The 15445-nt window shown below is 36.4% G+C and overlaps 2 protein-coding genes across 2 annotated transcripts; one reads left to right on the forward strand and one right to left on the reverse strand.

The window, feature by feature from the left end:
* Positions 1-5192: 5192 nt before the first annotated feature.
* On the reverse strand, positions 5193-5969 carry LOC109243950 (uncharacterized protein At1g66480-like). Its single transcript, XM_019410967.1, has 2 exons — positions 5568-5969; positions 5193-5216 (listed from the first exon to the last, which is right to left on the reverse strand). The coding sequence occupies exons 1-2, from the start codon at positions 5967-5969 to the stop codon at positions 5193-5195; spliced, it is 426 nt and encodes a 141-aa protein (XP_019266512.1).
* A 680-nt stretch (positions 5970-6649) lies between these two features.
* On the forward strand, positions 6650-7321 carry LOC109243953 (histone H4). Its single transcript, XM_019410971.1, has one exon. The coding sequence runs from the start codon at positions 6783-6785 to the stop codon at positions 7092-7094; it is 312 nt and encodes a 103-aa protein (XP_019266516.1). The 5' UTR covers positions 6650-6782; the 3' UTR covers positions 7095-7321.
* The last annotated feature ends 8124 nt before the right edge of the window (positions 7322-15445 follow it).

The raw sequence follows: 15445 nt of genomic DNA on the forward strand, positions 1-15445 counted from the left end.
TCTACTGCCGAAGCTGAGTATGTTGATGCTGCCTCATGTTGTGCTCAATTGTTGTGGATCAAACAGCAATTAATGGATTTTGGAATTGATGTAGGTTGTATCCGTATATTCTAAAAGATAACACTAGTGCAATTAGTATGACCAAGAACCCGGTTCATCATAAGAGAACTAAGCACATAGATGTTAGACATCACTTTTTGAGGGACAACTATGAGAAGGGTTTGATCACTGTGGAATTTTGTACTACTGACAAGCAAATAGCTGACATCTTCACAAAATTTCTAAGTAGATATCACTTTGAAAGGAACATGTTAGAATTATGGATGATTAAGATCACCTAAAAGAAACCAGTTCTAACTCAAAAATTGGTTAGAAAATTGTGAATTTTTGTATATAATTAGATTAGATTTTGCTCAGTCTCATACTTTCATAAGTACTTGTGCCATGTGCTAATATGACTCGTTAATCTCTAATGATATTATCTCTATTTTTTTGGAAAATTCAGACTTACACAAGAGATTTCTCAGTGAAGAACTTGGTTCATCAAGATTACTTGGTACGTATTCTCCACTCTGCATAGTTTGAAATATTTATATTTGGATCATGATTAAGAGAAGAGTCCCATTCAATCCCAAACCCCTTTGGACTTATCCGTTACAAAATGAACCATTTTCGTTCAAAAGGAGTCCAAGACTACATTAAGTGCCTAGATTCTAGGAACACTCTTTAACGTCTCAAACATAAATTCAGTTTGATTAGACTTCTGAAAGGCTGTCGTTACCCAATTAAACACCCCCTTCTTAAATTGATTAGGCCTAGTGTTTCTTCACTTCAAAGTTTTCAAGCCGTCAAAATACTCTCCATCTTCTCTCATCTTCCAAACACACTCAAACTCTTTTTCCTTACACCCAAGCACAGAAATGGCTAACACCTTTGAGAATCCCTCATCACCACCCAAGGAAACCTCACCCACACAATCTAATACACCTTTAACTGCTCCCATCTCTAAGAAAGGAAGGGTAAAAATAATGGCTCACAAGGTTGTCGCTGGTGGAGAACAAATCAAGAAAATAAATGAAAAATTGAAAGCAAGTAGGGAAGAAGAACCCTAGAAATCTGATGAGTCATTCAAGTCTGCAACTGAGGGGGAAGAAATTGTTTCTTCTGAGACAGAGCAGGTAACGTTTGGCCCTAAAGTTACTCCTGAAATTATTTATGAGGTTGCTACGAATTTCGAGACTAGGTTTGTTCTGGTAAGAACTGTGGCAGGTATTGAAACTACAAAGTCTGGAAAGATGGATGGTAAAAATAAAAAGAGAAAAGAAAAAGAGAGAGAGGTGCTCGAAGTGCTGTGAGGGGAATGGGAAAAGGAGTGGTTGAATCTTTACCCACTCCTGTTGGTTTAACTAAAGAATCAGGTGCTATGATAGTTTGGAGTGAGGAATCTGCTGGAGAAGAAGAGAGCGTGAGAGAAATAGTGGGAAGTGGGTCTGGAGAAGCTGCTGAGGGGTTAGTTCGATTAGGGAAGGTTGTTGAAGACCTGTTCCATCTGAATAGGAAACCCTCGCAGACCTACTGAAAAGGGTGACTGACAGGTACAATCCCAAGAAGAAAGGAAGTTCAGGGGTTAAAATCCATGGCACTGCTAGGGCAAACAAGAAGAGAAAGGATGCCGCTTCTATCCATGTAGAGACTCCTCCCACAAGAGGAAGAGCTACAAGGAGTCAGAAGAGGCAGAGTGAGGCTGAACTAGAAAAGGCCTTAGAAGAAAGTAAGAGAAAAGTCGCTGCTAAAGGAAAGAAAAAGGTGGTTGAGACTGTTAAAGGCAGTTGCAATTGATGAGATGGATCTGGTCCTTCGGGATGAAGAGGGGACAGAAGATGTGGAGGTTGTAACTCCAAAATCTAAGAAAGTCAAGACTTCCACAAAGAAGTTTGTTTCAAAAACAAAGTCTGATGAGCCATATACTTTGGCTAAAAGAATCAGGTCTGCATTGAAATCAAGAAAAGTGGAAATTGTGGAGGAAGAAGAATGGAGTGGAGAAGAAGAAGAAGAATCTTGATTTTGAGAAGGACAAGATGGTTAAGTTTGGGAAGAGAACCATCTTGAAAGGTAGACTCCTCAAAGATTTGGAGGAGGAAGGAATGTTACTGCTGCTGGAGAAGTTACAGTTGCAAGGTTGGAAGGACATGGTCCTTCAGATGGATGAAAGGCTGGCCAGAACTGAGATTATGGAGTTCATGGCAAACTATGAGATTAAAGATGGTAGGGTCACCGGTGTGGTCAAGGGGGTGACGGTGACTTTTGATGATAAAGAACACTTCCACCAAGGAAGAGTATAGCATTGGAATTCTAGTTATTTCCTATTCTAATAACTCTATAAATTACATGATGTTCTTACTTTACAGGTACGCACCAACGCTGAAGTTAAATGTGAGTTGAAAGAAAAATAGCAAGGCATTTTGCAAGCAATTCTTGTGTGATTCAAGTGTGCGAACCTGAAGCTACATGAACAAGATAGAAGAACCAGTTCCAAGTGTCTATCTTTTATTCTAGTTCAATTGTAGTAGGTTTTTCAAATTGTACCTTTCAGCTTTATCTAGAAGCAATTGTATTAGGTACTCTGAGTATTCAAGTTAGAGTTAACTTGAAGTTGTCGCAACAGTTAGAGGCTGGTTGCTACAACGGGATTAGAGGTAATCCTTAGGTTTACAAAGAGTTTTGTTAAATGTTGTTTTGGCTCAGTAATTTAGTGAAGTATTGGAAAAATCCTACTGAGTAGTAGGTCGTGATTTTTTCACTCTTTGAGCCGGGTGTTTTCCACGTAAAAATACTTGTGTTCTTTACTTTCCGCATTCATTATTTCCACAATAGTAGGTTAAGGAACACAGAAGAACCAGGTCCTTCTATAATCTGTGCACGCGAAAATTGGACACCACACAAATCATCCCCCTCTTGTGTGGCATTGAAGTATAAAACATCAAATAGATATGAGAGCAGTACTCCCCAACTCAGTTATGTTTCAAACTAAGATAATCAATAGGCGGTGCTGCGTTCTGAGGAGAAAAGAATGACCATCGGCTAGTATTGATATTATTTTATAAATTGACTAATAATAATAGCATTTTTCCCGTGAAAGATCAAATTAAGTGTATTGGTGGAAAAGTAAACTCGCCACGTAGATTCGTGATATGCTGACATGTGGCATACGAGTCAATACGATAAATTAAAGAAGAGTGAAGATTAGAGAAAGCATGAGTAAGACACCCACAAGATCGTTCACAAAGATACCATACTTGATATTTGGAAAAGAGGAAATAGGTGCGGGGTGGATAATTAAAGACCACGAGGAAGAAATGTTCATAAATAGTCGCGAATATGGAAAGAAATCGGCATAATCCCTGATTATGCGCGAATGGCTGTTATTACCATAACCGTTACAAATTATCCATGGGTAATCAATGTAATAAATATTAGTAGCAGGCAAAAATTAGTAGGGCAAGACAATTACATATTATAACCTTATATAAACCCTTACCTTATCTTGTACTCTCATCGAGAAATTCCCAAAATTATACTATCAATCGCTTATATTTTCTCTGCTACCTAAAGATGTTATTCTTTCGTTTTGGAAGGAAGCTGAGATTACTTTTCTCTTATTCTATCAATATTTTATTTTCATTATTTGCAATTCATCTATATTAAAAAAAGTGAAGTAAAATTGGTTATTAAGAATTTGAATTATTGTTTTTAGTTGATTTGACCACAAAAATTATATATATATATATATATATATATATATATATATATATATATATATATATATATATATATATATATATATATATATATATATATATTGTATATTTTCTTTGGGGTTTTCTTTGAGTAAGAATTCCTTCAAAGTATTCTAAATTTGGGCCCTCTTAATTTTATTGGTTGATTTCGCACAAATAGAGAGATGAGATTTTTATAATGTATCAACGTGGTTATGGGATAGTGTTATAGTGGTCATTAATAATTAACAAAATGGAAAAAATTAAGGGCTAATTTCTTCCTCCTTTCATCTCGTACTATAGCTTAGTCGCTTCCCCCATCTCCCTTAAGTCCTCTATTTTTCTGGTGTTACATTCTCGCCGGAGAACCATGGTCAACCTAACCCATCGGAACACTGCCATCCGACCTCCTTTTTTTTATTTTTTTCTCTCCTTTGTACTATGTGTTCTCTCAGCTACTATGAAAATTCCTCAATTTAGTACCTCAAATTCCTCAATCCAGATCGGCCTCGTCATTACCTTTGCCGTTTCTGTCATCTCTGGATGGAATCCATGGTCAACCAGCCAAATTTCTCAGATCCAAATGTATTTTCTCATATCTGGGTGTATTTCTCAAATTTGAGTATATTTTATTTCTTGTGACGAATTAAATACAACGAAATACACATTATGGCAGGATTTTTATTCGTGTGACTGGATTTTGGTAGATACAATATGATAGTGTGATCTGGCCATATTTTTATTCGTCTCCATTTTTTCGTTTTAATACAATATATACAGTATTTTGCTTGGCCGGAATATGTATCTACGATGAACTTTCTTCTTTTTTATGCTATTTAATCACATACAATGACACAAATACATTATATTCTGTACAAATATACTCAAATTTGAGTGTATTCTATATTTCTCAATGCAAATACAAATTTCTTTTTGTATTTTCGCATGTATTTATGTATTTCGAAGGTTAATGCTTATGACAAATTCCTGTACTTTTTGAATTTTTATTGTTTGAATATGGTCAAACTAAATATAGTAAATTGAATACAATATGAAAACAACTACAAATTAATACAATAAATTGAATGCAGCCGAATATCACTGTTTTCGTTGTTTGAATACAGACAAATTAAATAAAGTGAAATTCAATACAATATAAAATAATTAAGAATAAATATAGCCGAATTGAATACAATGTATAAAACCGAATTCAATAGAGCAGTATATACCCCGTTTCTTGATTTTTTACTATTTGAATACAATTCAATTCACTACATTGAAATTGAATACAATATAAAATATATAAGAACGAATAATTCCAAATTGAATACAATATATACAACCGAATTGAATTCAACGACATACATCACATAACGAGCAATTAGTAGCTACAAAATGTAATTAGGTAAATTTTAGCTATGCCCAAGCCCAACAATAAGCCTACAAACAATAGTCATATATGAAAGTCTCCAACTAAATTGTAGGATCCAAGCCCAAAAAAATCGGAAAAGGTCCATCTGGCCCAAATAGTCCTAAAATTGCATCTGAAAGAAGGCGAAATACATATACAGTCCCTCAAGTTGTCCACAACGGTCAGTTGAACACCTCAACTGAGACTATTTCCAGTTAAACACTTCAAGTACTTATAAAGTATATCAAGTAAACACTTTGCACTGACATGGCAAATCAATTGTGTCTCACTACAAATTGAGCGCGTGAGGACATGAATTGTGTTCTTTTCTTTTTCTTTTCAGTTTAAAAAATAACCTTTGTTTTTGTGGACCCACATACCTTCATCTTTACTTCCCCTTCTTCTACCAGCTTCTGAACTAAACTCCTCGGCAGCTTCATCTTCAACTGAATCGGTCCATTATTCGGCTTCGAAATCGACAAATCAGAAGCCGATCTTTGTGTTAACATGAGACACTCGAGCCGATCCTTTGCACTCATCTGAACAGGAGATTTCACTCTTCTTGGAACTCTACTAATTTCTTCTTTAGGAAACAAATGCAATTCAACAAGGAAATATATTTTGTTTGGCTTCAGTTCTTGTTCTGGTTTCAGTGGCTTAGCTCTGACACCAAACTTCTTCACTGCTTCTGATTCCAGTAAAACATGACCTGGGTAGTCTTTTACTACGTCCAACGTTGTTACTGGTGTTTTCAGTTTCAAGATTTCGCCATTAATCTTCATCACTTCAAGGTTCAATATAAATTTTTCTTTGCCCAATTTTTTCAGATGAAATGGTGGTCATGGGTTCAACGAGTAAAGGGAAGGGTTTGCGAAAGCTTGGAAGAAGAGTTAGGGGAAGGAGGAACACTAGTTTAGGAGAAAAGTTTTTTTCTTTTTAAATATTTTTTTATGTTAATAAATGTGTCAAATTCTTATGGCAAAATTACACATGTCATTTTTTGATTGGTTCATTTGCCATGTCATCCGCAAGTGCAACTCACGCATATGGCCTGCTGTACTCAGGTGTTTACTTGACCTACTTTATAAGTACTTGAAGTGTTTAACTGGAAATAGTCTCAGTTGAGGTGTTCAACTGAGCATTGTGGACAACTTGAAAGGGCCGTTTCGCTTTCAAAGGAGTGCAAGGTCACAAATCCTGACCCTCCTCTAGACTTAATCCGGATCGTCAAATGTTTAATCTAACCGGTCGAAATCACTTCAGCTCATCGAAAGCACAATCCGCACCTAATACGCAAAGCTGCATTCGATACCGTAGATCATCTTCCAATCAACGACTCAGTTTCAGTTTCCGCCTTTCACACGGATCACCATTATTATCCGTCGATTAACAACCAAATCCCCCCAAAATTTAGCGGCTACGATTTTAGCCCCGCCACAATTTCAAACCCCCGACGAATTCATTACGCCCAAATCCACCAAACATAAATACCCACCATCCTTCACTTCTAAGCTCGCCGAATACATTTCATTTCTGATTTCAATTCAAATCCAAAACCCTAGAAGTTTCTTTTATCTTCAAATTTCTGTGTGAAAATGTCTGGTCGTGGAAAGGGAGGCAAGGGATTGGGCAAAGGAGGAGCTAAGAGGCACAGGAAGGTGCTAAGGGATAACATCCAGGGAATTACGAAGCCAGCAATTCGTCGGTTAGCTCGTAGGGGAGGTGTGAAGCGTATATCTGGTCTGATCTACGAAGAGACACGTGGCGTGTTGAAGATCTTTCTAGAGAACGTGATTCGTGATGCTGTTACCTACACCGAGCACGCCAGGAGAAAGACTGTGACTGCTATGGATGTTGTATATGCACTCAAGAGGCAGGGTAGGACTCTCTACGGTTTTGGTGGTTAAGGAATTTGTGTTTGGATTTTTGACTTTTGTTCGCTCTGCAAAAGTCTTGCGGTCAAGAAATTAAATGAAGCATTATTAAAATAGTTGGTGTAATTAGGTTCCTTTATTAGTATTTGTAGTAGTTGTTTTTGTAAGAAAAGCATTTCTCAGAAATTCTGGAAGATGCTGAAATTAAAATGTATTTGACAGAAGGATTCAAGTTTTAACTATCTCTTTCTTTAGTCTTACCTTTTTCTGTGGATTCAATATTGATGATTCTCAAACATATACTAGTTGCTCATATAACAAAGATATGTACATCTGAAACCCCGACTAGTTGAATTAATTATGCGAATTATTTACTTTGTTCGATCAATATAGAACTGTATGTTCCAATATGTGTAATAAGTCCAGATTCTATACTCCATTGTGCTTCAGTTTGTTCAGAAATTAAACAAATGTTGCCTGCAAAGCTCTTTTGTTACCAAAATACTCATTCCTAATGTGAAGATCTTATTTTCTTTTAACACCATTTAAAGACCACCTATGAGCCTAAGATAGGAAGACCAAATAATATTCACATTAGGCATCATCAAATTTCCAAGACAGAGATGAATACAAAGACCTTATGAGGGGCAGAAACTCTTGCAGGACAAGTAGAGGTGACAACAAAAAGACTTGATCCTATTGCAACGAATAAATTGTTTGATTTGTTATAATGTCAGGTATGTATAAGTATTTCTTTTGAGTCACCATGCCTTAAATATTCTGTTGTTAAGCTGATGAAAAGAAGAAAGCAACTGTTATTACGAAGCATAGAGAGAGAATTGAGAGCTCATTTCACTTTCATTTATATCGAAGAAAAATCAACTGAATAGAGAGAAATGAAAAAGTCAGTTATATATAGTAACCTAACTAACTTTCTAACTATTGTTAACTAACTACAAATCTAACAACTTGGGTTAAGTTAAAATAACAGTACAACTACCATCTCTAATGGTACTCTATTTCTTGCACCAAATCCAAATTTGGTGCAATAAATGGTGTTTTTTTGCTCCAATGCAGCACTATTTCTTGCACTATTATAGAGCATTGGTGCAACACTATTCATCACTCTATATTTGGTTTGTTAATATTTTATTCAATCTTTTCATTTTTGTAATTTTAATTTCTCATATATTGGGTATATAATTAATTTTTATATTAAGATCTTTATAATTTTAATTTTATATCCTATTTTTTGATATATTAATTTTTGTATATATTATATTTATATAAAATTATAAGTTAATTTTATTATTATTATTATAATTGTATAAAAAGAAATATAACCATTATTTAAAAATAAAAAATACAAATGTAAGATATCTAATGTTGCTAAAATTGAAAAGTATAAACTAAAATTTAAAAAAGAAAAACAATACATAAAATAAAAATACATTATAATTAAAGTACATAAAAGGAGGATACATTAAAAACATAAAACATAAGTTTAGTAATCCCCTATGTCATTTTCAGGTGCACCAAATTTACCAAAATACTGAGAGAACGGGGTAGAAGATTGTTGTGGTTGTGATTGTTGAAATTGTTGACTTCTTTTATCGATTATTCGTTTTTGTTATTGTCGCAAAAATTCACGAAGATTTTGATCGTCAATGGAATTCAAGTTCGCCAATAAAATTAAATTTGACTATGATGTAATATTTATTAATTATATTTTATCAATAATTTCACTTTTATTTAATTTATCCTTTAAAATAATTTTGTAATAAATGATTATATAAGTGGTGAATGTGAATTATATATAATGAATATGGAAAAAAGAAAAAAGATAGTATTAGTTTGTAGGAAAAAAAAAATGAAAAGTAAATAGAAGATAATAATATAATATAGAAGAGAGAGAAGATTTGGTGTAAAAAATGGTGTAATGGTTGGAGTAAATTTGGTGTTATACCATTTTGGTGTGAAATTTGGTGCAAAAAATGGTGCTAGCATTGGAGATGCCCTAAGGCACCTTAGTGCAAGTGTCTAATACTTCTACACCCCCCCTCGAGCTAGGAGAAATGAAGATGTTCTTCATCCCTAGCTTGGACACCAAATAGTGATGTTGAAGTCTGCTAAGACCCTTGGTTAGAAGAACAGCTTGCTGCTCAGAAGAAGCTAAGTAGATAGTTTTCACGAGATCTTGAAGAATCTTCTCACGAATGAAGTGGCAATCGATATTGATATGTTTGGTACGTTCATGGAAGACAGGGTTAGCAGCAATTTGTATGGCTGATTTACTATCACAATACAAAGGTACTGGCAAGGAGAGTGGAGCATTGAGTTCTTTGAACATGCCAGCAAGCCACACAATCTCAGCATAACGGTGGCATGTGGGCCGGTCCAAGCCCGGGACCGCGGACTATGTGGGTTTCTCGGCCTAAACGATCCTTAACCGGATAAGCCCGAGACCGTGGAGGTGGGCCGGTCTTCTAGGCCGGTCCTTCACAAAAAGACCGCAAGACCAGGACCATTTGAGATCGGGACCGGTCCTTGGCGGGCCTAAATGGTTCCAAGCAGTCCCAACGGTCAGAAATTTAAATTTTTTTTTGTTGCCCGTTTGGGCATTTAAAAACTAGCCGTTTGGTCTGCCAAAATGGCTGTTGGCTATTTGCAAAATAGCCATTTACTCCCCCCCCCCTCCCCAACTTTGTTTTAACCCCAAACTTTTTATAATTACTCATTTCCCTATTTTCAACTATAAATACCCCCTCATTCTTTCATTTTTCTCACAAAATCATCAATCTCTCTCAATCTCTCTCTAATTTCCTTCTATAATTGCTACTATTGCTTACTTTATTGTTACAATTTGTAAAGTTGGTGAATTGAAATCTTCAAGCTTCAACAATAATCAATTTTCAACAAGTTGTTCGTCAATTCGGTAAACTCGTTATAGTTTTGTTTGTTTTATTTATTTTCTATTATTTAATTAATTACGATGGCTTCCTTAAAAAAATCTTTTTGGTAAAAATAAGGGAAAATCCAAGAGTGACGAATCTAGTGGCCAATCTGTTCCTCCTCCACTACCCCCGGCTCCCCTATCTAAACCCCATATCCGTCCTACACCTGCAATTCTTGATAGCGATGATAGTTTATTACAATTTACTGAGAGTCAATTTTGCCATAATGTTGGGGCTGGTGAACAATTACACCATGAATTAATGAATGCTCTTTATTCTAACCCAACTATTGATGAAAATGATGATGAGGAAATAGATTTTGATGGAATGCAACCGAATGACGATACACCCTGTAGTCCTGCTCTTGAAGTACCAACTAGTGATAATCCAAATGATGCCCCGTTTGATACCCTTGCTACTGCCCCTACTTTTTTAGACAACGTACGAAACGAACAGAAATATCTATTGTTTGGCCATTTTTTAATCAACTAATTTCACAAAATAAGACTAAGTGTAAAACTTGTGGCAAGGAGTTAACTTTTAAATATGTTGGAGGTCGGAGGGCGGGGGGGATTTGGTGGCCCGGGAACTTTGGCTAGCCACAGTTACAGATATTTGTAGATATTTTTGCATTAGTGATAACATAATGTCAGTTTCAATGGATAATGCTACTAGTAACACAAATGGTGTAGCCTTGCTTACTACTACACTAAGTCTTGAATTTAGTAACATTTTTCATGTTAGATGTATTTGTCATATTTACCATTTAATTGTGGGTGATTGATGGGTTTTCAATACGTTTGTCTTATGTTTTGATGATTTAACAAACTTACTGTCAAGAACCAGACAAGGAACCTGACACATTTGGTGCACTGAACGGATTCCAGCCTGGACTCCAGCTAATGTAAACTGCTGCAAGTGTAGAAAATAGAGAAATAAGTCAAGGACCTGATTCCTTGTGTGTTCCTGACAGTAGTACGAAAGTCAACTGTTCACAGCTGGAAAGTAACTGCCTCAGAAACAGTGCACACAGTGTAGCAATTCTGCAGTCACTTGCTTTTGACCTACCAAGTGCTTACATCATTCAGGTGATGTCATCAAGGGTGTATCAACAAGAGCATTATAACAAAAACATCACTTGAACACTTTGGAATTCACTTCAAGCATTCAAGTCTTCTACAAACAGTGAACTTATCTCTCAAGAGCTTGAAGAACAAAGTAAAACGCTACTACGGACCAGTTCCTAAATCGAGTATTTTGTTGTCCTTAGTTGAGTTGTAACTTTGTGATTGTTCTTATAGTAATTCCTAAATTGCTTAGCTAGAAGCGTTGCTTAGGAACTCCTTTGTAAAACCATAAACTTTCTGAGTTTGTGTTGTGATTAGAGTTAGTCATAAGTTAAGGTCTTTGTAACTAGTGAGTGACAAAGTGGCTTGTGGTAAGTGTATCACAAGTTAGTTGAGTTGAAGTCTTTGTAACTAGTGAGTGACAAAATAGCTTGTGGTATCACAAGTTAGTTGAGTTGAAGTCTTTGTAATAGAGTCATTACAAAGTGGCTAGTAATTGAGTGTTTACAAGTTAGTGAAGTTGAAAGCCTACGAGTGTAGGTCGTGGTTTTTGTCCCCTTGTGCCACGTAAAAATCCCGTGTCTCATTCTCTTACTGTTTTTTTAGTATTCTTAGTAAAAACTCATAGAGGACCAGGTACTCTATAGTTTGGTGGACTCATATAAACTAACAGTGATGGTATGAGAATGTTAAAAATATTGAAATTGAAAATATTAAAATGGCTCTTAACTGGCCTTTTTTATTCAAACCGTAGAAGTAGACTTAGAGAATATTTTAAAAGATGCGATAAATTTGGTCTAAGAGAAAGAAAGGTTCCGAAAGCTTGTCCAACTAGATGGAATTACATGTATGAAAGTTTAGTTGTTGCATATGAATATAAAAATTCCATAATTTCAACGTTTAATACTCATGTAAGTGATGATGATGAGCACCTTACAAATGCGGATTGGGCTAATGTTAAAATGCTTGTAAATTTTTTAGAAAAATTTCATATTGCTACAAATGAATTTTCTGGGCAATATTATCCTACTATTTCTAACTGCTTAGTTTATATTGCAGAACTTGCAAATTTATTTGCTCATTTTTCAGAGGGTGAGGAAATTTATGAACTTACTATTGATTCTATGAGAAAAAAGTTTAAAAATATTTTTTCCCTATTCCCCCTATTTATGGTGTTGCTGCCTTGTTAAATCCTACTATAAAATTAGGAGGTCCTCAATTTTGGTATGAAACTGTTTATAATGGTTTAACACTTGAAGAAGAAGAGTTGTCTAAACTTTCGGAAGCAATAGCCTCAATTAAAATAAATGCTCAAACTATTTATAATGCTTATCAAGTTGTATTAGATTAGGCTAGACCAAATTTTCCAACTCCTTCTTCTTCTGATTTTCAATCATCTAAAAGAACTGCGGGAGTAAGATCACTTAGTGCTTGGGCGGGGCTCAGGGGTTCTCAAGGTTCTACTACTAGTGATTTTTCACAACTAAATGAGCTTGACGTTTATTTGTCACAGGGAATTGAAGAAGTGAATCCCAACGGCTCCTTTAATATTTTGGAATGTTGGAAGGACAAAGAAGAACACTTTCTTGTTCTTTCAAGGATGGCCCGAGACATTTTAACTATTCAAGCTTCAACAGTGGCATCGGAGAGCGCTTTCAGTCAAGCAAGACTTCAACTCTGTGATTATAGAGCGTCTATGAGGGAGAGCTTGGAAAAATTAGTACTTTTCAGAGATTGGATCCGTTCGGAAAGAAGAAATTTTGGACTTGCTGAATCACAATCAGAGGTAGATGAAGCTTACGAAGAAATGCTAGCTGAACTTGCGGAGGATTCTACTTCACCCGGAAGCAGTGATGACCAAGTTTCTTTTCCTCCACCACTAATGGAAATTCCTTCGGACCTTGATGGATTTATGAAGTTTGTAAGAGATACCATGTAACTTGTATGAATAAAAATTAGAATGTATTATGTAACTTGTATTTTGGCACATCTTGATTAGTTTCTTTTTCTTCTCAATGGTGGTATTAGCACCTTGTTGTGCTCATTCCATAGGGGGGAGGAAGACTAAGAAAGATATCACCATGTTTTTTTTAATACTATAATAAAATTATAACGCATTGCTTTGAATATCTCTTTACAATATTTTTGTCTTTAAATTTGAATTAAAAAAATTTAAGTCACAATTCTATAATATAATATACAAGGAATTGCTTAAATATTTTTATTACCATTTTTTTCTCTCTAACTTCTGTAAAATTTAAAAACAAAAATATCCGTTGGGATCACTTAGACCACTTAGGCCCAGGACTGGCCCACTTAGCCCGGGACAATTAGTTCGTGGGCCCGGTCCCGGACCGATTCCTACAAAAAGACCACCAAGAGCGGGATCGCGAAGCCCGTTTAAATTGGGACCGGCCCGGGACTAGGACAGGCCCACTTAGGACCGACCCACTTAGCCCACTTAGGCCCGGGACCGTCCCACATGCCATCCTTATCTCAGCAACAGTGGAGGCCAAACTCCTGAACTCTGCCTCAGCAGAGTTGCGAGATACAGTAGATTGCTTCTTGGGTTTCCATGAAATACGGGAGTCCCCATATTTGATCACATAACCTGTAACACACTTCCTACTAACTGGACAAGAGGCCCAGTCAGCATCACAAAAGGCCTGAAGCTGATTAGAGCTGGGAGAAGAAAAGAAAATACCCAGGCTAGGAGCCTGCTTCACATATCTCACCACTATAGTAGCAACCTCCACATGAGAAGCCTTAGGAGCATGAATAAACTGACTAAGGCATTGAACATCATAAGAAATATCTATCCTGCTGATGGTGAGGTAGAGTAGTCGACCAATAAGCCTTTGATAGCTTCCTGGATCAGGTAACGAGGTGTATTGAGACTGCCCAACATGTTGACCAAATTCTGCAGAAGTATTAAGATTTAGCTCTAGAGGAGCCCCAAGAGGCTTGCAACCAGCTAGCCCCAAATCAGAAATTAACTCCAAGGCATATTTCCTCTGATGCATGAGGATGCCATCCTTAGTTCTAGCAAACTCTAGCCCAATAAAGTATCTAAGATCTCCCAAATCTTTTATCGTAAAATTGCTTTGCAACACATCTTTTGTGGCTTGAATTAGAGAAGGATCATTTCCTGTGATGAGGAGATCATCAACATAAATTATAACAATGACTAAGTTGTCTCCTACTTTCTTTGTGAGTAAAGAGTAGTCAAGGTGACTCTGAGTGAAGCCAGAATCAACCAAGGCTGTGGTTAATTTGATATTCCACTGTCTAGAGGCTTGTTTAAGCCCATAGAGAGATTTATGTAATCTGCAGGCAAGTGGCTTGTTAGATGGATACGAAAACCCTTGAGGCAGCTGCATGTAAACCTCCTCATGAAGATGTCCCTGTAGAAATGCATTAAAGACATACATCAGATAGACACATCAACTATTGACTGTTGCCAAGGACAATACATTTCTGATAGTGACCATTTTCACCACTGGTGAAAAGGTCTCTTGATAATCAATCCCTTCTTTCTGATTATAATTGCTACCATCCTTGATTTGAACCTCTCTATTTCACCAGTGGCTTGTCCTTGATCTTGTATTTCCATTTATAACCAATGGCCTTTTTGGCAGTAGGCAATGGTACTACTGCCCAAGTGTTGTTATCTTTTAAAGCCTGAATTTCAGCCTTCATGGCTTCAACCCACATACAGTCTTTAGTTGATTCATAATAGGACTTAGGTTCTACTTTTGTTGACATCTTTGCTTCATAACTCTGATATGCAGCTGAGAGACCTGCATAACTCAGCATATTAGATAATGGATACATGCAATTATTGGTTGTTGCCTTCCCTTTATTCAGACTCACAAAATCCTTGAGCCACATGAGAGGTTTGTTTGTTCTTTCAGACTTCCTTAGTGTAGTAGGAGCCTGAGTAGTGACTGTAGGAGCCTGAATCCTCTCTGATGCAATGACTTCCACAGCATGCATGACTTCTACTGAGCTTGTGGCACTCTCACCAGGTGAGTTGGCCCTTGCATTCTCCTCTACTTCTTGATAGGGTGCAGCATCTCCAGGTGCAATATGAATAGGTGAGGGTGGTGGTTCTGGTGGTTCTTGCTGCTGAGTAGATTTAGTTGCACCCTGGTGTTGTAAGTCGTCAAAAAAGGGAAACTCCCAGTCATAATGAACTTGCTGATGGAGTGATGGTAATTCTTTCTGAGAGACAAGTTTGAAAGGAAAAATTGATTCATAGAAGACTACATCTCTGCTCACAAACATTGTCCTGTTGTCAATGTCATATAGTTTATATCCCTTTTGAGTGGGCAGATATCCTAGTAAGACTGCTTTAGTAGCC

This window comes from Nicotiana attenuata, unplaced genomic scaffold, assembly GCF_001879085.1.
Source record: "Nicotiana attenuata strain UT unplaced genomic scaffold, NIATTr2, whole genome shotgun sequence".
NCBI classification, from domain to species: domain Eukaryota; kingdom Viridiplantae; phylum Streptophyta; class Magnoliopsida; order Solanales; family Solanaceae; genus Nicotiana; species Nicotiana attenuata.